Here is a 23,742-nt window from a genome sequence, read left to right on the forward strand (position 1 = left end):
CAGCAACAGGGATATAATAGAGGACAAGATCCTGGGGGTACTGTTTGTAGGGGCCAAAAGGTCTTCTCTGTGAGTCTCTGATTTTGCATTCCCTGTGGCTGGTAACTTACATTCTGGTTGTTCTTCCCTTAAAAATGTTAATACTTTCACTCTGATTTTAGTCTAGTCTTTCTGACCTAGAAGAATGTAATCTCTTTTTATATCTCTTCTCTGAATCATCCTGTGGTGATTTTATAATGCTCAGAAGGCAATCTTACTTCCTTAATTTCTATATTCTGGATGGAAGGATACTTTTTGTATCCTCAGGGTACAGTCTGTACCCAAGTTCTATGAAAATGACAGTATCATTTATATGAGATATCTACTCAAACAGGAGATTAATTTTGGGATTTTTTGTTGCTGTTATCTATCACTTTATATTAACCCACCCCAAAAGGCAGTGGCTTAAAACAACATTATTTCTTTTTACTCTGTGAGTTGGCTTGATTTATATGGATGATTCCTTTGCTCTATATGACATTGGTTAAGTCACTCATTTGGCTGTATTCAGCTGGCAATTGGGTGAGGTTGAACCCCAAGAGGGCTTCACTCACATATCTGGGTCTTCTTTCTTCTCCACATGGCCTCTCCACATTACTAGGCTGGGCTTTCTCATAGCATGTTGGGCTTACAGGTTTTATATGGCAACTGGCTTTCAAGTCAGAGGAGGTAGAAGCTGTCTGTCATCTTAAATCCAGGATTCAGAACATTAGTTCTGGCATATTCTGTTGGTCAATGCAAGTCACAAGGCCAGCTCGATTCGGTGAGACAGAGATAAATCATGTCTATTAATAGGTAGAATACATACAGGGAAGGAAGGAATTGAGGGTAGTCATCTTTGAAGACTGTCTACCACAATTTGCTTTTTGGCTACAATAATCGGTGACCCTCCAACATGCAAAATACTCTCAACCTCTTGCTCAAAAGTTTCATCCCATTACAGTATCAGTTTGCCCTTCAAGGCAGCTTCTCAGGCACAGCTCCTTGTGTAAAATTTCTCATCTACAGAGACCTTCAAAATTGTCTGTCCTACATTAACCCAACATACTCTGGTAAGTCAATGAAAAAAACCTGCAATGTACAATCTCTTTTAAAAAATGGGGACTGAAGAGATGGGAAGCACATATAAGTCACTCGTCCATAGCAATTCATAAGTACAGTTGGGTATATCTGGCTAGTTTTTCCTACACCCAAACAGAAAATATTTATTGATTAGGTGCCACTTCTGCTCCCTGGTCTTGGTTCTCTATGGCTTTTGGTTCTGCCCCCTGGGCTCTTGAATCTGTTCTTTCAGTCATCCTTCCTCTGCCATAAGAAATGGTATGTGTAGTTTGTCAGCTCATTTTAAATCCTTAATAGTTTTTTTTGGGGGGGGGCGGGGTTGCTGGGCAAAAAAATTTTATTTTAACTGTCTCTGTCCCTTTTAATCAAAGTTGCTGCTATGAGTTAAATTTTCTCCCCCCAAAAGACAAGACGATTCCTAACCCCTGGTCCGGTGTATGTGACCTTATTTGAAAATATTTGAATAAATCATGAATTAAAATGAAGCCAAAAATGATTAGAGTCGATTCTAATTCTGTATAACTAGTATCCTTTAAAGAGGGGGAGAATTAGAAACAGAATCACAGAGAAAAATACCAGGCAAATGTGGAGACAAGAAAGAAGGCCATTAGGGGACAGAGGCAGAAATGTATCTACAAGCCAAGGGATGCCAAAGTTTGCCAGTAAACTCTAGAAGCTAGAGAAGACAAGAAAGGATTCTCCCCTACATGCTTCATATGAAGCTTGGCTCTGTTGAAACCTTGATTGCAGACTTCTAGCCTCCAGAACTGCAAAAATATATGTTTTTGTTATTTTAAGACATAAAGTTTGTGGTACTTAACAAAGTATGACTAAGACAGTTGGAGATGCTTCTAGCAAATTAAGACACTTGCAAAATCTCCGTTTGAACTTTTGTGGGTTTTCTATAAATTGAACTATAATACATTTTATTAGATAAAACACACAATTATGAATTTCTTTGTGACAGGCCCCTCTCTTCTAAAGGTTATGAGTCATGGTGCTGTTGGACAATTCTTAAAAGAATCTTACAAGTCCTATGTTCATTACTTTAAATTGTTCAGAGAGCTTACAGAGATTTTACATCCATATCTTTAATTTGATTTTTACCCTGAAACCATATTTTATTGTAGAGTTGTGAATTGACATTTTCTCTGAGGCCATTTTTTACTTGGTAAACCTTTTGTTACCCAGAGAAGACTTCATTGGAAGTCCTGCATTGAAACTATTTCTTTTAATTTCTGCTTAAGAATGGAATGATTCTTTCTTTGGTATCTCTCTCTCTTGCAATACTTTATCATAAGTGGCTAAAACAAGCCAATTGGCCTCTTCACATTCTTCTAAAACATTCTTTATCATAGACAATAGTCTCCATGATTTTTTTTTATCAAAGTATAATACAGCTCTCTCTTTCTCCAGTATCCAGTAGAAATTTCCTCACCACTTTTTCAAGCCACAGTCTCCTCACTGTCTCTTGGGCCTCTGAGACCAACTATACCCAAAGCCAAGTTCACAAGATTTTGATCTTTGTTATGGCCATACCATATGTCTGTTAATAACAGTTTCAGGTATAACATGTATACAAACTATCCCCAAATTTGGAGACACTGAAACAATCTTCATTGCATTTGCTCATAATTCTATGGGTCATGAATTCAACAGGACATAATGGGTATGGCTTGTCTCTAGCCTGAAGTGTCTGGCACCTTAACTGAGATGTCTCAAAAAGGTGGGGACTTACTGGGACAGCTTTCCTAGAGTCACATGGCTGAGCTTTTACTTTCATATTGACTGGTTTCCTTAGTTCTTCTCTCATGGCTAGGTTTGTTTCTTCATGGCATGGTGATCTCAAGGCAGTCCTACTTCTTATATGGTGGCTGGCTTCCTTTGGGAGGAGGTGGAAGCTGCTAGACCTCACAGTCACCTATGCTGTATTCCATGGCTCAAGGCAAGTTATAAATCCAGCCCAAATTCAAGGGGAGAGGAAATAGACTACAACTCTTGATGGATGGAAAGGTATGTGTTTACAGGGAAGGGAGAAATTGATGGAGACTATCTGCCATAGACTTCAGCTTTAAGATTTTTTCAAATATTTGTCATCATGACCTATAATAAGAAATATGTTAGACCCAGGAAATACCTATACACACACACAAACACAGAGACATACACACACACACGTATATATACATATATATGCATATATAGTTTTAATAAACAATCTTTACACTTATCACATGAAACATACTCAGATTTTCTAATCTATTCTATTTCATTTTTTTAAGATGCTACATAAAAATGCCAATTTTATTTTACAACTGAGGGGTAAGGATTAGTAATTCAAAAAAGAGGTTCTGATTCTAGTCCCTTATTCTATATAAGGACAATGAGTGTAAATAAAAATGCACTTTAAACTAGGTTGCCTAAAGTTACACACCTTGTTTGATACAGAAAACAGATTAGAACCCATGTCTTCTAGCCAATGTCATGACTTCTTCTGTCTCACTCAATTTTTAGACCACACTGTTTTAGCCAGTTCCATGTGTCTGTCTACTTTGGTTCCATCAAAACTTTCATGTGAGTTCTCTGTTTTCATTGCCATCAAATTCAGGACTGTAACACAGGTCCCACAACTCCGAATGCAGCCCTTTTTGCACATTATCACAACATCCTAGTCTTACTGTAAACAAATCAAGCACCTTTCAACTTCCATCTCTTAACAAACAACTTAATTAAAAAAAAAATCTGTGGGTGGTCTTGTGGGACCTGTGACTGTGAAAATAAAAATATACCTCAAACTCCTGGAATTGTGTTTGTGAAAGGAAAGTTTTTGTGAGCATGATTGTGCTGAAAATGGGAAATGGGTTTCTCACTTCCAAAATCAGCCACTTCCAGTGTCACACAGTGTGGATGTTACTTCCCTTCAAAGGACTCTCATTTCCCGGTTTAAACTGCTTATTTAAAAATATGTCCATACCAAAATATCACAAAGTTAGAATTCCCTTATCACAGTATGGGCTGTGTGTTAGTTAGATTCAGTTGTCAACTTGGCCAGGTGAGCATACCTAGTCTTGTTGCTGAGGACAAAAGCCAATGGTGCGTGAACCTCATCTGTTGCCAATTACATCTGCAGTCAGCTAGGAGGCGTGTCTGCTGCAATGAGTGATGTCTGACTTAATTGGTTGGTGCTTAAATGGGAGATTGCAACGTAGCACTGCTAGCAGCTTGGCATTCCTCATCTCAGCACTTGCAGCTCAGCCCAGGCCCTTGGAGATGGAGAAAGAAATGACCCCGGGGAAAGTTGTTGGAACCCAGGGGCCTGGAGAGAACACCAGCAGAGACCATCCTGTGCCTTCCACGTAAGAAAGAACCTCAGTGGAAAGTTAGCTGCCTTTCCTCTGAAGAACCAACAAAATAAATCCCCTTTTATTAAAAGCCAATCCATCTCTGGTGTGTTGCATTCCGGCAGCTAGCAAACTAGAACAGGCTGAGACCATTTAAAATATCTTATGCCACAAACAAATCAATTAATAGCATTTTTACTGATTGCTTTCCTTTATCTTAAAAGCTATTAAGATTGAAGTGATGAGATTTCCTGAAAATATAGTTGATAAAGAACTTATATTTTTTCATGTGTACTATGTGGAGCTTGGACTGGATAATCTTTAAGACCCCTTCAATTTCTGAGAAAGCATGGCCAAAAAATATTACTAGTAGAGGAAATCTGGTCTTTGTTTTATCTCTTTTCCACCTCTTGGGTCAAAAACATGCACAGACACTAAAGCATGGTTTTACATTACACCTTTTTTCTTTCCTAATAATAAAAATGTATTTCAGAAGGATGGGTTGACAAGGGACATGGAGAATTTCCAAAATTAACTGTGAAAGACAGATCATCTGGGCATGACTGAAAGCCATGCCTAACCTTTGTGCTCAGATACCTCATTTCAAAAATGTCATTTTCTGCTTATTCAATGCTACAGTCATTATGCTATTTTCAGCATTAAAATTTGCAATCTGGAGCTGAACGGGAATTATTGTTTCTATCTTTGGGCTTATTAGAAATAATTTAAAATTCATTGAAGAGCAAAAAAGTCATCCTTTTAGTATTGTTGAATTTGCTTAAATGTTGAAATGTGCAATGCAATTTCTCTTGTCTTTTATTCATAGTATTTCAACATCTATGTATGTAGATGAAGACCATTTTTAAGCACTTCATAAAGAAATGAATTTTAAACATGAATTTTTCTTTACTTTCAAATTACCTGGAGTGAAGTTAATTTAGAATCAACTATGGCTTATGTTACCTACAATTTCAGACTTTTTCTTATACAAGTAAATTACCTCCAAAAAGCATATATTACAAATGAAAGTCATTTCAGGTAAACTGCCCCCCAAAAGTACATATTACAACTGGAAGCCATTTCCATTGCTCTATGAATTACTTACTCAATTATTTGACTAACATAAAACCAGAAGATACATGGCAATTGGAGAGAAAAATCAATTCATTAGTAAAAAAAGTAGTTTCTTCCTCTTATTTTCCAGAGAAAACCATAAGATTGTAAGGATTATGTTGAATGGAAAGCAGATATTATCTGGAACAAAGCCTCCCAATATTGAAGGAATAAATCTATTTAGTCATTCTGATGAACTGTAATTTACTTCACACTTTACTCTCTAAATAATCCTCAAACCCTCATTTCAAATCTGGATCAATATGAAGGATGGTAGAAAACAAAATTGCTTGAATTATATGAATATGTTGGCATTAGACTCTTTTCAGCACACAGGAGGGGGAGAGGGAGAAGGCTTACCCAGAGGGTGAAGATTCCTTGGGCCGGGCTGATGGGAAAAGGCACAGTGGAATGAGGTGGGGGGGGGGGGGCGCAAGGCTGATGGGAAAAGGCACAGTGGAATGGTGGGGGGGACAAAGTACAGCAGGGATTCAGTATGCCAAACAAACAACAAACAAAAACACTGAGCAAACGGTGCAGAATTAAATTACATGTTCCATGGTACAAGCCAGAGGTTGGACAGTCAGATCCAGAATTAGGTCATGTGGTGGAAGAGTGGTCCTGGCAGACCAGCTGGCATGAACATCCCTATATGGAGCGGTGCTGTCTGTGACATGGTCGCAAGGCTGAGGGCATATGGGGCAGGGGGCAGGAGAAAATGCATTTAAAAGGCTGAGAAACAATCACTTCAATTCTTAAATAACAGATATAGTTCAAGTGTTCCAATACCAGATGGTGAACTAAAATGAGTGTTTGACATTCAGCTGTAAAGGGTTCAATATAGATATTGAAAATATAATTATATAGAGCTCAATAAATATGAGATGAGGTTTGGTCAGCTCTTACAAATAGACTCATAGTCTATTTTTTTCTTCTTTATAGACCATATCTATATGGGGTTTGGTATTGAAATTATCCTGAGTATAAATGGGTTTTCCCAATTTGCCCTTAATAGATGGTGGTTCCAAATTCTAACTACTCTGTGTTCTAGAATAGAGACATCTTTAGTCAATCATTCCAGAGGTATTGAGATTTTAATTTTATTTTTTTGGTTTCTTGTAGCAAATAAAATTGTCACTTCATATTTAGAATGTAATTGAAGCATTGGTGTTGACCATTCCAATGGCCACCTTCTAATTTATGTGGGAAACAGGGATGCTGTCTCCAGAATTGTCCATCTGGCTGCTGCTTCTTGAGTACCATGCCTCTCCAAGCCCTACTGCTGATTCTTCACTGCCTGGAAATACTGGATGACAGCCTAACCTCAATGCAGTGCTCCATTTAGGCCTGGGCTCCGCAGATGGCTGAATTCTGCTCTGACCTGCTATCCGTCCTTACACTGCCACCCAAGTCCATGTGGGCATATCAGATGTTGGGAAAGCTCAAGGAAACTGAAAGTGAATTATAATTTAAAAGGTAGAAAAATTAAAACCTTATTTTAAATATGATCATTTCCACATAATAGTTATCTAAATCATGAATATACCCTAATTCCCAGCCCTATAAAAATCTTTTACTCACAGAGTAACTTGTTAGATCCTTTGCTTCTAAAGGTCCTAGGATTGCCCACAGTCCCTACCTGATGGTCAGTGGCAAATATTTTCCCAGAGTTTGAGCCATGTAGGCTAGAATGAAACCTTGGGGTGGAGGGTGGCAGGAAACAAGCATTAGAGGAAGGATAGGTGGACTTTTGTACTTCGAAATCCTAACCCCTTCAAAATCCTCCCAGTCAACCTGGTCCAATGATTTACATTTTGACTTTATTCGAGCTTAGGTTTTTGGATATAATCTGATAATTTATTTAAATCATGTGAAATTGAATATGCATGATAGATTCCTGAACCAGTAAAACCCATGGCAAATTAGCCGGATGGAGGGAGGAACTATTGGTCACTTTGGGTCTCTCCCAGAGAAAGATTGTCTGGTTAATTTTTACTCCATTAGTCACTAGTTGGCATCAAAAGATTTCACTGCAAAACCTCCCTGGAAAATGACATTTAGTTTTCCATATTATGTGCTAAAGGAAAAAAAATCAAGATACACTAAGAAACTCCCCATTAAAAAGCTATTTTCTAGCGGTAAGTAAAAATCAACAACATGGGCACATGAAGCAAAATATGTGAAATTAGGAAAGATCTAGAAAAGTGAGCTATATAGTCACTACTGGAATACTGTTTGGACTTCCTCTCTCTGAAAGCAGGATTAATGTTACAGCAGACTCCTAACTCATCTTTAAGCACTTTTCTCGCCTTTCTTAGAAAAGTTCATGTGTCATAAATTATGCTGGTTGAAAAGAACAAAGAAAACTTAAGATGTTGCCTGACTTGTGCTTTGAGATCCCACCTTTTAGGCTGTAAATTAGAGAAGCTGCTATTTTCTCTTATGTTTATACGTAGAAGCTATACTGTCAATTTACATTGTATGCTATCATCTACCGTAAACAACTATATCCTGCCTCATTGCATGATAACGACAATTATAATTATATATCAACAAATGACATAATATAAGACTCTAGTACCTTCTCTGCATGCTGAGCAATTGATTTCAGCCACAAACATTTTGCCAGCCTACTGTATCAGAATACAGTTTATTTCCATCAAAAGCTGAACTTCCAGCAGGCAATGAAATGCGCTAATACGGGTTTCTGTTGTGAGTTTCCACTGATACGTGTTTCTGTTGTGAGTTTCCAGAAACTATCTTTGAAAGTTATGCATCATTCCCTGGGTTATTGTCTTTTAAAACTCTCGAGGGGGTTCTGATATGTCAGTGGAATCTATTTAATAAATGCATTCCAGGACAGCATTTGGGCTATCATGAGAGCTCTCATGAATCAACACAGACAAATTCACTACAGTCAATAGTACCTGGAGATCTGGAGATTAACTTGTCTAGCCGCATAAGATTTTCACACCAATTTCCCCTGAAGTATCAGACCCATCTGGATAGAAGTTACTTATCTGAACCAAGACAGTTATTATGTCCAGCAAGCTGCAAAATTTTTATACTAAATGTAAGCAAGATGTGAGCATGTGTAACAGCCACTTCATTAAAAAGTCTGGGTCTCAATGTTTACTATTTCTGGTAATAGAAACTGGAGCTATTCCCCACCCCAAGTTTCTTCCTCATTTAATTTTTGGGGAGGTTAACATTTATGAAATTTGTGATTGCTTCCATCCAGTATGTTTCATTTGAAGGTTTCTATTTGGAATTCTAGTCGGAGGGTCATATAGTCGTGATCTGAACGTATTTATCAGGGTTGGTTTAGTATTATTAGTTTGAAGGTAAGTATTACTGTTGTTCTGCTATCAGGTTTTCCAAAATACGGGAAATGGCGCCTTTTTGTTTGATTTTTAATCCCAGCCTCAAGGTAGAAGTGAAAGTCGACAACCTCTCCCTTCAAAAGTTTTTCGTAGTAAATCCAAGTGCAAGTCATATTTGAAAGCTTTCCTACTGCGCTCATCTACTTTATTTATTTATTTTTAACTTTTTCAGTGTCGGCCAAACCCCGACCCCACAGCGATGAATATTCAAAGAAGATTCCGCCTCCGAAACCAAAGCGGAATCCCAACACGCAGCTCAGCACGTCCTTCGATGAAACGTACATCAAAAAGCACGGGCCCCGGCGGACGTCGCTGCCGCGGGACTCCTCGCTGGGCCACGTCGGCAGCCCCGCGGGCGACGCGGAGGAGGACGAGCCCGTGTACATCGAGATGGTGGGGAACATCCTGAGAGACTTCCGCAAGGAGGACGACGACCAGAGCGAGGCGGTCTACGAGGAAATGAAGTACCCCATCTTCGACGACTTAGGCCAAGACGCAAAAGGGGACTTGGACCCCCACACGTGTTCTTCGCAGTGTGCTACGCCCACAGTGCCTGACCCGGACTTGGCCAAGCCCTCCGGGCCGTGGACGCCCAAGGGTGCGCTCTGTGACATCCCCCCGCCCTTCCCCAACCTGCTGTCCCACAGGCCCCCGCTCCTGGTGTTCCCGCCGGCCCCCGTGCAGTGCTCCCCCAATTCCGACGAGTCTCCGCTGACGCCGCTCGAGGTCACAAAGCTTCCGGTCTTGGAAAACGTGTCTTACCTGAAACAGCAGGCCGCGGCGTCTCCGTCCGCACTGCCGCCCCACGCCTCGAGACCCGAGAAGGAGCCGCCGGGGGCCCTCGGCCCCGCTCCTTCCGCGCCGGCGCTCTCCTCGTCCCCTCCCCACCCGTCCGCTTTGTACCGGACGCAGTCCCCCCACGGCTTTCCCAGAAGCCACTCGGCCTCCCCGTCGCCCGTGAGCATGGGGAGGTCGCTGACTCCCCTGAGCCTCAAAAGGCCGCCCCCCTACGAGGCGGTGCACGCCGGCGGCCTGCCCAGGAGCTCTCCGTCAGTGCCTCATCCCACCGCCAGGCCCGTGTCGCAGGACGGGAGCAAGATGGTCCACGCCGCCGTCAACACCCACGCGCCGGCCCCGGGCGGCTCGCGATCGCGGACGCCCACGAGTCCCCTGGAAGAGCTCACCAGCCTCTTCACGTCGGGACGCAGCCTGCTGAGAAAGTCGTCCAGCGGCCGGCGCTCCAAGGAGCCTGCAGAGAGTAAGTGCCCGCGGTGCGCGCGAGCCGAGCCTGGGGGTCCACGGCTCACACATAGAACTAACCTTTCACCTAGAGAAGATGCACCTCGTACGTGACCTCCTTTCCTCCTTTCCGTTGCGATCTCGACGTGAAAAATGGGTAATTTTGCTTTTGCCGCGCCAAACAAAATAGGATAATCCGGAGTGTAAATGGAAAGAGCCGAAAATGCCTGCACAACGTAGCCTATCTTTCAGAAAAGGATAGTGATTTTTCAAAAATATAGTGTGAAATCTGAATTGTTACCGTGATTCTGAAAGTCTATCAGAGGAAACAAAGATCACTAAGATTTTTGTAGGCAAATACCTTGATTTTTCAGAAAAAAATTATACGTTTAAATATGGATTGAATAAATGTTAATTTAACATTTATCTTTATCTTATATTAATAGACTGAGTAAATCTGTATTAGAAAGCCTTTGCTGGAAAGGAAGTAATTTGGATGGAATTTAGGAACTTTTTTAGCATACCAAATTATTCTCTCAGCACATTTCATTCTGCTATATTCTTATTTCACTCTAAGCCAGAATAGACTCATTGTTTTTCTTTTAAAAGCCATGGTAGTTAACATCTTATTTCTGTGGTACTCTTCTTAGATCTAAGAACATCTAAATTATAGAAAAAAAAAATCACTAAGTGATAAAATTATTTTTGCTACTGAATTTTAAAGACTGTGAAATTTCTCTATCTGAATAAATAATCCTTTTATGAGCGCCAACAGATCTTCATTTTCCAGAATGAAATTCCATTTCATTAAGTTACACTGCTTGCCTTTACTTAGAATTGGCCTATGTGTCTGAGAGTCACTTCCATTTCGAATGGTCCCACCAGACATTTTTGATGTTTAACTATTCATACAGTCACACTGATGACCTCCCTTAATTCCTGAATACTTTTGATGATGAAGATGATGATGGTATGCCTTAGAAAATTAATGTTCATTGGTACTTATAAGCCACTCACCTTGTGGTTTTTGGTTCTTTACTCAGAGATTTATGAAAGCATTAGTTTAGATAATTTCCCCTAAAACATTATATTTACTCGACTGTTGCAGTGGTTTCTAATGAGGCATGTCTAGAGTTACATGCATACACGCACACTTAAATACATGAGTGTAACTATTCTTTAAATTATTTAAAAAATAGCATTTAAAATTAAAAGAATGGAGACTTTTTGGTTGTCACAACTGGGGAGACTCTTAGTTTGCCAGATTTGCTGTGACAGATACCAAACCCTGGTTGGCTTTAAACATGACAGATACCAAACCCTGCTTGGCTTAAAACAGGGCATTATTGGTTCATGGTTTGGAGAAGTCCAAAATCAAGGCGTTGACAAGACCATGCTTTCTCCTGGAGGTTGGTAGTCTTCTGGGACTGACTTACTGCACTTCTTGTGGTTTCTTGGCCTGCATCTTGGCCTCCTGTGACATGACGGTCTTTCTCTCATTGTGTCTACTCTGTGGTTTCTGCTCACTTCTGGCCTCTTTTTGCTTGTGTTTTTTCTGACCGAGTCCAAATTTCCTCTCTTTGTAAGACCTCCAGTAATAGTGTGAAGACCCACCCTGGTGCAGTGTGGCCACAGCTTCACTCATGGTAACATCTTCAAAAGATCTTAGTTACAAATGGGTTCACCCCTATAGGAATGTGATTAAGATTTGAACATATCTTTTGTGGTGTACATGATTCAATAGCCCACTGGGAACTACTGGCATCTAGTAGGTAGAGACCAGAGATGCTGTTAAATATCTTACAATGCACCGGGCAGCCCCCAGAACAAAGGATTGTCTGGCCCAAAATATCAATAGTACTGAGGCTGAGAAACCCTGGTCTTCATAATTTATTAAAGCTTTAAAGTTTCTTCCATTTGTTCAATATGTTTTACAAACAAATCATGTAAGTTTTTTGGAATAATTTAAAGAAAGTTTTCTTTTTTAAGGAAAGGTATTTTACTCTTAAAGTATATGATTATTGTGGGAAATTAATGGAAATTTCATCCTAGAATTAGTGAATTATAGGATTTTCCCTATCAGCGTCTTAGGAGAATCCTTAACAGCTCCAGCTGGCAGCTATGCCAGTTAGCTAGAAAAAGTATATGGAAAAGAAGTGATTAACTAATGAAGTTATTTCAAGAAAAATCCATCTGTTAGAATCAGTCTGTGTGCTATATCACAGACTTTTCCATCTGATTCCAAAATGAGTTTTGTGCACTTCTAAAACAAAGCTTGTACAGGGGAAAGTGATCCAAGCTGTTTATAGCTTTTTTTTTTTTTTAAAAAAGATTGGATTCCTTCCCATGTGGTATTAGACATGTATCAACTCTTTAGAGAAATGACATGCCCCCTGAGTTACATTAACCCCAACATTTTATTTTGCATAAATGGAAATACAAATGGAAGGGAAGAAAACTGCTGATATTGCAAATGAATAATTGATATTTACTTTTGACTCTAGAGGAAAACAGGTACTATCAGATGCTAACAGCATTACAGGAGTCCTCAGAAATCTTGAATCCAAAAAGTAGACTTAAAATTGTCGATAATTGAGAGTTAACTGATAATTACTGTGCAATATGTTCAGTGATACAACTCTTTCCACTGCCTTTGCCAGATAGGATCTGCAGATACCCTACTGATACCATAGGGACAGAATAAGTGATATGAAGTAGTATAGCATTCACAAACCTTGATACTCAAATGACATTTTCTTACATTTTAGGAATAAAAGTAAGTCTGATCTCTCTTTTCACTATGCCTTTCTTGCTTTCCAGGAAAAGTCAGTTTTGATAATTCTTTGGTATTTGATCCAAAGTAAATATAATCCTTCCATTTTAATTAAGGCAAACTATGTGAAGTAAAATTCATACTTTCAATTTTTATTTTAATAACTTATGAAAGGCACATCTAATACAATAATTTCATATATTGCAGATTTGCACTTGTTGAATGGAATAGAACAATTGGAAAGAGAGAAAATGAGTCAGTAATAGTGGGTTATGAGTCAATTTCTTTCTGCTTCACAATTTTCTAAATATGGCCCTCCAATTAATTGCTATCAGAGCAGTCTTTTCTTAGTCAATGGGCACTATTTGTTGAGAGAAGTGGAGGATATGAGTAAGACAAGGACTGATTAACTAATTTTATTGCTGTAAATTTTTGTATGCACATAAGAAGTAGGCAAAGTACAATAATTATTTTCTACCTGTCATTTTCATCATCCTTTCTTTATGTGTACGTTGTACCTTTGATTTGTATCCTTAGAACACCTAGCTTATGAATGGACCACTTTTTAAAAAGTTAGGGCGGGCCACGGTGGCTCAGTAGGCAAGAATGCTCACCTGCCATGCCAGAGGACCTGGGTTCGATTCCCGGTGCCTGCCCACATTAAAAAAAAAAAAAAAAATTAATCAGGAGTCATGGAGTGTAAAAATTAATATCCAGTAACAAATAAGAAAAAAGGGGAAACTCTTTACCCCTCCCAATGAGTAATATTTTTTAAAGAAACGTTCAGCCTATGCTTAATATAAATGGGTGCCTGTTTATGTTCTTATGAAAAAGTATGTCATATTAAAGAACATAATTAAATTTTATAATATACTTGAAAAACATAATGAGTTAGGGAAGGTACAAATGGAAAGGCAAATAGAAGATTTAGAGAAAAACGAGAAACATGAAGCAACAACGGGAAAAATCAAATGTAAAAAACAAGGCACAGAGACAGACACAAAAAAATGCACAAATAGGGCTGCTTGGACATGTAAATAAACACGGATATCACCACAGGAAGTGCTTGGGAAGGTGCACACGCAGTGGGGCAGGGAGACACCCTGGGGTAAAGACAGAATGATGCAAAGAAAAACCTGGCCCTGCTCCTTTCATATTAGTATTAAAAGAAAAATAGTAGGTTTGCATTGCCCGAAGGCTTTATCATACTCAACTGTGTCCCACAGTAATGGTGATTAAGATTTGTACTGTTAAATCTTGTCTCTCAGCCTTTTAATACATGCCACTTAAGGCTTTTAAATGTGTTATATTTTTACCATTATAGATACAGATGAGCCCTGTGGGTCTGATGTAGTAGAGTCAGTAATCAGATGTAACCTTTCCCTTTCCATTGCTTTTCTTAAGAACACATCCAAGCAAATAGGCAGCCAAACAAAACAAAGCAAAAACCCTAACTTCACACACTCGCTTACACACACACACACACACACACACACACTTTCTTGGGTTTTGTGAGATAAGGTGATGCCTACAATGCTTGGTATTGCTGGTTAAGCAACTGCTCCAACTTAACTGTGATTGATTTAATTTTTTAAAAAGTTTATGTTAAAAAACGATTTTGGAAGGACATACTTTAAAACATATTTCTGTATTTACTTATTGCTACATTTTAAGAAAAAAGGAATGATGTACTGACATAATCTAGCCATCTTGATGATTCATAATCCAGACATCTTGATGATCATTATGGTGAGCACTGCAAGCCTACTATGTGCAAAGGCGCATGAAGCCATCCATCAAGGTGACTGCACAGGAAATGCCTAACCCAGTGGTGGCTATTTTCATTCCAGGCCTTTAGTAAGAGCAGTCGTAGTGCTGATAGCTTAATTATTACAAGGCTGGGATGCCCTCAGGGGCTCTTCCAGGTTTTGGAGCTGAACAGCCTTTTACTGCTGTATCATTTAAATTCTTTTCAATTGTTTTCTCTACTTCCTGCGATTTTCCTGCCTCCTCCCTGTTTTTCAGGTTGTTCTGCTGCTGCCCCCTTAGCCTTCCTCCATCCTCTGAACCCCTGTTTTCCCATTATTTTTTTCTTCATGAAAATATCAAACTATTAATTAGTTGTGGACCAAGAAACCAGATACCCAAACTTGTCTGAGGAGCTTCTCACTTAAAGTGTGAGACATCAAGTGTAGGGGTTGTGTGACCTGTCCTTTTCCAAGGTCACTTTAATGCACTTTCAAGGTCTTGAATGAAATTCTTGGATCCATGTCTGAAAAGCTCAGGACTGTCAACCTCTCAAGAAGGAAACTGCCCTGGGAGACTTGAAATGAATGATAGTTTGTTTTAGGAGAATCAGAACACTTCATGTAAGTCTATTTAAATTAAGATTTTTTTTCCAGCAGAATTTAGTAAGCAAATAGCTATGGTCTTAATTTGCCAGGGCTGCTATGACAATTAGCCCACACTGGATGGCTTAGACTACAGAATTTATTGGCTCATTGTTTTGGAGACTAGAAGTCAAAAATCAATGTGTCCACAAGGCCATGTGTTCTCCATTGTGTCTTGTGTTCTGATGGTGGCAGTCCTCCATTACATGGTGAGCTGTCTCTCTGTCATCTACTTCTGTGTCCAAGTTTCTTTGCTTATAAGGTCTTCAGCCTTTTTCCAGAGGAGGTGCTCAGGAAGTACAAAGAGTGGCAGGCAAAGGACATTGACAATTCGGATCAATAGTCCAAGCACTCCCTCTATCATATTCACCCTGGTGTTGTTAAAAATACAGGCTCCTGGGTCTTATCACAGACCTTGTTAGGGTTAAACTTTGGGACTTGGGCCTGTGATGTTGACTATTCATTAACAATTTCAGATGATATTTATGCTTTTTATCAAAGAATAACTTAGAGACATATGGTTACTTTTTGGCAACACTATTTGCTTGTATACTAGGGCAATCTATAATACATTGCTTTCATCTAACAAAGTTTGAAAAAAAAACAATTTACAAAAGAGAAAGAAGAGATGGGGAAAAGGTAAAATATGAATAGTCTGAAATGGGTGAATCTACTTTCCTTTCTTTAAGTAAGCTGCTTCTGGTAGTTGGCAGCTTGAGAAGCAGCCAGGAAGGGTATTCTGGATCAGCAGAGAAGTAAATTTCACTACTTAAAGATTTTCCCCAAGACCTTGAGAGTTTGACAGTGAAGCATGCGGTGGGCAATCTCCAAATAATGTTTGCCTGAATTAGTTTCCTCTGGCAACCGTTCAATGGTAGGCTTAAACACTGGGAATTTATTGGCTCATGGTTTTGAGGCTAGAAGAAGTCCAAAATCAAGGCATCATCAAGGCGTTTCTTTCTTCCTGAGGACGGTAGCTTTCTGGGGATGGCTGCTGGCAGTCCTTAGTCCTTGGTTTTTCTGTCACATGGCAGTTAAGATGGTGTCCGTTCCTGGCTTCTTTCTTCTCTCCATTGTTCTTTTGACTTTCAGCTTCTGGTTATTCTCCTCTGGCTCTTTCTTTCTGATTTCATTCTGCTTATAAGGAACTCCAGTAATGTGAATTAAAGCCTAATCTGATTCATGTAGACCCCACCATAAATGAATTAATATCTTGGAGATACCTTATTTACTGTAGGTCCACATCCACAGGAATGGATTAAAATTAAGAACATGCTTTTTTAGGGTACCTAGTTCTAAACTATTACACCCTCCTCGGCCTTAAGTTGGCAGCTTAGTCTTAGTTGTGCCAAGTCTGTGCCATTTCATTCATCAGATTTCTCAGCACTAAAGTTGAGAACCAGTGGGAAGTTATGCTTCAGACAGGAGCTGATGCTGTCTGTCAGGCAGGCAGGGAACCACCGGTAGTCCTCATCCCAGAGGCCTGTCTGGGTGGGTCCAGGCCATTTAAGAGGAGAACTGGCCAAAGTAGGGTGGAAGAGTGGGGCTCCAAGCATTGGTGGAAATCAGGTTACTGAGCAGGGCTGCAACTCAGAACAAGGATATGCTGTCTAGAGAAGATGCATAGTCAGTGCAGGGTCAAAGAGAACACTGAAACTTGACAATGAGAGTCTTTCTTATGGGTCGCTCATTGGCCAGGACTTGAGGCCATTGTGAGAGCAAAGAAGGCTTTAGCTCTTATGGCTCTTATGAAGCAAGGATCTCAGGAATTGGTTGATAGTGTTATTGGAGCAATGAGTATTGTGGGGTGTTGTGGTAGGAAAATGACTGCCTCAAGCAGGTTTGTCTCAGGAACAATATTAAATTATTATTAAACATTAAATTGACCAACTAAGTCCAGAGTGTGAAGCATCAAAGTAACTGGTGGTGAGAATCTGGGGAAAGAGGCAGAAACATCCTTTCTTTGAGAACAGTTCCATAATAATGGTAGCATATACTTAGCCTTTATGATATTTACTCTGCCAGACCCTGTTGTAAGTGTTTTACATGTATTCAATCATCATGCAAGGCTACTACTATAAGGCAAATAATATTAGTGTTGCCGTTTTAAAGCTGGAAGAAACTGAGGCACAACCTACTTACAGAGTAAATCTAAACTATGACCCCGAGTTATTTGGTTCCAAAACTTCTGATTTTAATCATGCTATATCTAAACTTGACCACCCTAACTTCTTTTTCCACCCTAATGTCATTAAAATTCTGCTTCTCCTGAAAACTCTATGGCTTGTAGTGTTATCACATCAGAGATACCCGTTTACTAAAAGAAAGCCAGTGGCAAATGACATGAACTACTTCAGATTTGTCATCAGAAGCATAATGTGTGCTCTCAGTTTATGAAGGGAATGGGGGAACCTTTTCAGCACCTTGCACATCTCACCTTGAAATAATCTAAGTCACTGCAGTGAGCTCTGGCTCCCAGGCTTCTAGCTGTCCCTGAAGGCCTGTGGAGTACTCAGGGGCCTCGTACTGACCTAGGCAAAGTGATGTGAGCACTCATCTCAGTGCTTCCAATCATAACTTAAGGATATATGTGCAGATTTGCTTAGTCTGTCAGATTTTCAATACTGAACCACCAACTAGATGATTCTACTTACAAGTGTGTAAAGATTTTGTCTTCTGCTGCTTGCATTTTGGCCATGATTGCAGCAGAACTTGATGGATCTATGGTCTGTGGCTTCTTTGGGGGAAAACGTAGTTAGATAAAAAATGCCAGCCAATGTTAAATGGCAACAAGGTTCCTAGCATCGTTAAACTAGAAATTGGACTTTCATGAAACAAATAAACCTTAGAGAGCCCTATAAAAATATTTCTTAGCACCACTTCTTTTTCTCTTCAGGCTTGTGTTACTGTGTCATTGATGGAATGGCATGGCTTACTTCTAAAAGAAAAAAGAATATAGTTCAAACTCTTCAAGACAAGAACACATTGGCCTATTTAATTATCATTTTTTTCAAAGCTAAAGGAATTTCGTTTCAAGATGATAAGGTTAAATAGAGTATAAATAAAATTCCTTGATTTTGAAAATTCATGTAGCTCGTTGGTTAATTGGGACCATGACATTGTCTGTTTTTCTCATTCAGTTTCTCCTAGGATTGCAATGAAGAATCACTGAAGAAGACATAATTTCATAAATAATTGCTCACCTTTTTGGGGTAGATGGCAGCTGTCTTTGATTGATGGAAGCAGACGTGTTTATCCCCTGTGTTTATACTCTCTGGCTGCTGAATCTTTAAGTGCAATTTCTTGTCAGCTATTTAATCAGCAGTTCTCTCCATTAAGAAGAACCCTCACTGCTTTAGATTTGTAAAATGCAGAAACATTTTCAGTTCAGAAATAAAACTGCACTGGTCTGTGTTTTTAAAAGCCAAGATTGCCTCTGTTGTAATTTAGTTGTACACATATGAAATATACATATGAAATATACTGATTTCTTTCCTTCCTGTCGAATTAACTCAGAGAGGAAATTTAATTTATTTAATAGCATGGATTTTCAACACTTTGGCACCTTTAAGTAATTAAATATAAGGTAGAAATAAGGTAGTTCCTCTCAGCCATATCATACCCTCCTATGTGTGTCCTGTATTCTAACAAAATGTGATCTAGAGGGTCAGGCCTGGGCTGAGCAGCATAATAGGTAGCTTCTGCCTTGGCTTAAGTATGAATAAAGTTCTCAAACAAAGTTTGAAACTTCAATAATTCCGTTCAGCTCTTTCTTAGTGCCTTGATTTTCACACTTTTTCAAATGCAAAAAATTATTAGATGCTAAAATTATTAAAATATTAGATGCTAAAACAGAGAGGCCCTCCTGGGTCAGTTTTTGATGCTTCTGTGGATAATGGGATGATTTGTAGATCTGCCAATCAACAGACACACTTCCTGCCTCTAACACTGTCTGATGATGTTCTGTTATGAAAGGTTTGCCCCCAAACTCTGTAAGAAAAAGACATTCTGATCTTTGGAGTCCCAATGCAGAGTCTACTAATTTGTTCACAGAATTTTTCTTATGCTATTTTTGATAAATAATTTCTCCCTCCTTCAACCTTTGAGAGCACCTTCTTTGTACTTCTGTAATGGCATGTGAACTTATTCTGATTGGATTTTAAAGTTTCTTTTCTATTTTATTTCTCTGTTAGGACCAAAGACCAAGGAAGACAAGGGCCATACCTAATTCATCATTTTATTTCCTATAGCACCAAGCCCAGTGTAAACATAACCAAAACTGAAACATGATAAATATTTGTTGAACACGTTGAATTAATAGAGATAGTAAATCAAGATAGCTATTGAACTAGAGGAAACAGAAGTCATGTGAGCAAAGTTTAACTCTAAAGTGAAAAAAAATCATCTTCAATGGTTTAGAAAATTGTACAGTGAGATGAGTATAGTCATTTAACAACGAAAGATGCAATGCTAAATGCTGAATTCTTTGTATCTTCTCTTAAGTGCCATTGTTAACAGAATGTCCAAACATTCAAGGCAGGTTCATTAGGGAAAAGAAATAAAGAAGATAGCCATGAAGTATTTAAATGTGGACTGTTTCATAGTTGTCAAATTATCATCAGTTTGGTACAAATAAATGGACTGCACATGTCAATAACTTCTCAAAATTTGGGAATAAAACGGTGAGTTTGGGGTGGGCCACGGTGGCTCAGCGGGCAAGAATGCTTGCCTGCCATGCCAGAGGACCCGGGTTCGATTCCTGTTGCCTGCCCATGTGAAAAAGCAAAACAAAACGGTGAGTTTGTTTAAGAAAAATAGTAGAGACGAACATTTTAAAGAAAAACTTCCAATCTGCTTAACTTTATGCATTATTGAATTCAAATAGTCATTCAATTAAGTCATTTACCTCTTTGAAGGAAAGCAATTGCATAAATCCAGAAAGTTATTATATAAGTAGTTTTTTTGAATGTTTGTGTATTCCCAGGTAAAACTGGGTTTCAATTATAATATATTTTAAATTATTTTCTTAATTTTGAAAAAGTGTTTTTTCCCTCCAGAATTCCATAAGTGGATGGTAATCCAAAACTTAATAAGATATCTGTAGTGGTGCATGGTTACTTCTCAGTTGAAGCAAACTCATTATTGTTGTTAGCTGATGGGAGTTAGGTTAATTAAATGTTCCACTCCAAGTAGAATAACCAATCAACTAAAGAATCTGGGATATTGCTACTCCCGAATGAAAGGAGTAAAAGTACTAAGGAGAATCTGAGGGGAAAGGGAAGTGTGAGCAACATGGATTCTGAAGCAGCATGTCTTATCTAGCTAGAAAGCCGCAGAAACTTAAAGGAAAATTTTCAAATACATAAGTCTATAATATTGTTCTGACAACTGGTGGAAGGAAAACTTTAACATACATTTTCTTCTGGTCAATTTTCAATTGCATTCAATAGCAAATATTTTTTTCTATTTTTGAATCTATTCCATTGTTATGGATGGAGCTGATATGATTATGACAAAGAAAAAAAAAGGGATAGATAAAAGATAGGTAGAAAGATTCAGAAAGTAGAGAAGGTATTGTGCAATCCTAGATCCCCCCACAATGCTGTGGGTAGACTTTCCTTCCAATAATACAAATAAGAAATCAAAATTCTCCAGAACAGAAAGCTGGAAAAGGATTTAGATATTAGCAAGCCCCAACTGAATGACCAGAAATGAAATGAATTCATTAGATGATCTCACTATCACATTATTTTATTTAACTTATCACATTCAGGTATCAGAGTTGCCTCTATATCCACAAGCTAGTTTCATTCTTTGATTGATTAGTCATTAACCACTCACTAATGACTAATGACAACAGAGATGTGTCAAAATTATGAAAGCTTTTTGCCAATGTTGAAATAGTCTGAGACATTTCAAATCCCAGAAATTAAAATAGATTGCCTCATAGAGGTCCTTATTTGGTTAGTTTTCATTCTCACTGAAAGCCTGCAGTATTCACTTTGCTTTTGAAGAGAACTCTGCTTATGGTTATTTAATACAAACTATAATAACATTGTCTTTTGATGTTTTGGGAAAAAAAAAACGGCTTGATTCTAAGTCCAGTTTTGATTCTACCCTTCACTTTCATTGAAAAACTCTTAAGTGACTCACTCTTAAGTAAATGTTCTATATTTGCTGCCTCCATTTTTCTCTTCTTCATGCCATCCTGAATTTTCTGCAACCTGATTTCCTCTTCTCCTCAATCCAGAGTCACACGTGACCGCCTAATTGGCCTCTGCTTCTGGCCTTTTCTTTCTCTTGGTTTTCTTAAACTTTCATGGAACATCTGATATAGTTGATTGCTCTATCCGAAAACTTTTCTCTTGATTTCCATGCAATATATCTTCATTTTTTTTCTATCCCTTCTATTTCCTTTTTGTTTTGTTTTGGTCTGTTTTGTATTCTCCAGAGTAAAGACATTTTTTTCTGTAAGCTCCACACCTCTGTCTATATAAAATACAACACACTCTTATAGAGTCAACCCTCCGTAAGATGAAACCTAATGGTGTAGCTCCAGCGAGGACCAGCTTGATGGCTGTGTTTTCCAGTACAGTTGCACAGGATCCAATGCTCAGAAGGGAGCCTTGCACTTGGGGTTTAACATTTTATGAATGCAACACTATGACATTCCATATTAACTTTATCTTTGAATTGGTGTTTTGTAAGTAAAGCCTGGTGGGACAATGGAGCATGTGACAGGTGCTTAAAGCCTTGGCTCATACATGATCATGCTTCCCACTTACTACTCTGTATGGTTCTTGGCCACCCACTGCCCTGCCTCCTAGTCAGCAACACCTGCTTCCTTCTGTGCCATGAGGAGCCTGGGTGCAAGTATAGGTAGGGTCAGGGTCAGGCATGCACCCCTCTGTGCTGTGAGTTGCAAGGCAGGGTCCCATGACCTCTGAGGGTCTTCACTTACCCTGCAAATATCCGATGCCTAAGGAAGCATGACATCAAATAGCAAATAAAAATGCTATGAAAGCTCGAGAGAGACCACAGTAGAAAAGAAAAAGCTTTACCTTTCTCTGCTTTCTGAACAAGGGGCCTCATATTTACATTTTTTTGCTGGGCCCTGAAAATTAGGTGACTGATCTTGCTGCAAATTATATGGCTACCACAGACACACTGATAAGATAGGACAAATTAAGAAGTTATTAGTGTCATATTTTCATGCCTTGCCTCCAAAACAGTAACTGGATGATTTTAGCTTGGAAGCCTTAATGATGCCTTCAACCCCACATGTTTAAAAGTTAGCTGGTGCCTTCTCAATACAAATTACATGATCAATATATGTTTGTTGAGTGAACAAATGACTAACTGAGTGCATAACTGTGAATGCAATACCCCTCCCCCCAGTTAATTGGTGTGTTTTGACAACTAGGGAAATGTATTTCATTATTTTTCTAAGTGTCCATGGTCTCTATGACTGTGTTTTGTATATTCAGTTTATATTTGTGAATTTGTTGATTTTTCCAAAGCTAACTATTAAAAATTAACAGCAAAGTTCGATGGAATTGCCAGGGTTACCAATTATTGGTAATGCAGGTTTTGTACAGATGTACAGATCAATAATAGTGAAGATATTTAGGAACCAGTTGCCCCAAAGAAAAGCAGTAGAGAATCCAGGCTTAGATATTTTTATATAAAATAGTCAAAAGTGAAATCAGTCCTCTCACTGATTGGGGGAAACAGACACAGCTCAGCAAGGAAAATGAAAGCAAGTTACTCACAGTCTAATCTAAGTATTTTATATAAAAAAATTAAAGTTGAGTCTACATAAAGTAACATAGCATAGATTTTTACTGGATGATTCTTGAAGCAGTAGCAAAATATCAAATTCTAGATATCGGTGGGTTGTAAAAGAAATTGAGTATAGCCCATTTACTTTTTAATTTCCAGAAGATGGTCAGAGAATAAAAATTTATCATTTCCATGTCTTTGTTAAAAAAAGTCTCTTTGATCAATCTCGTTATTATAGAAGGGAGAGTGGGGAGTCACTTGATATATATATCAGTATATATATCTGACATATGAATCAAGTGTCCTGGGTTCCAAAGGTGAATTTGCGATCCAACAGCTGTCCTTTTAAGGAAAATCAGTTTAACAATCTAAGTCTTACATTTTTCATTTTTATCCCCATGGGATGTTGTGAAAAATTGAACAGAACACATACAAGGAAATAGCTTGTAAAATATAAATTTCTGGGCAACTATGGAGTTATTGTTTGACTTCTACGTATCTGTGGAAAGAATAAATATTTTATTGAAAAGTAGATAAGATTTAAAATGAATTAAACCCTAAGAGATTCTTGTGCTGTTTGAGCAACTTTCTCTTACATTAGGCTTGGTTAAAGAATCTGA

The 23,742-nt window shown here is 38.6% G+C and overlaps 1 protein-coding gene across 1 annotated transcript in view; it reads left to right on the forward strand.

The window, feature by feature from the left end:
- Positions 1 to 23,742, forward strand: part of NYAP2 (neuronal tyrosine-phosphorylated phosphoinositide-3-kinase adaptor 2) — a 214,668-nt gene that overhangs the window by 100,180 nt on the left and 90,746 nt on the right. Inside the window, exon 5 of the mRNA XM_077151801.1 lies at positions 9,111 to 10,196. Coding sequence (XP_077007916.1) covers positions 9,111 to 10,196 — 1,086 coding nt within the window. The remainder of the gene's footprint in view (positions 1 to 9,110; positions 10,197 to 23,742) is intronic.

The sequence above is a fragment of the Tamandua tetradactyla genome, chromosome 3, assembly GCF_023851605.1.
Source record: "Tamandua tetradactyla isolate mTamTet1 chromosome 3, mTamTet1.pri, whole genome shotgun sequence".
Classification (NCBI taxonomy): Eukaryota; Metazoa; Chordata; class Mammalia; order Pilosa; family Myrmecophagidae; genus Tamandua; species Tamandua tetradactyla.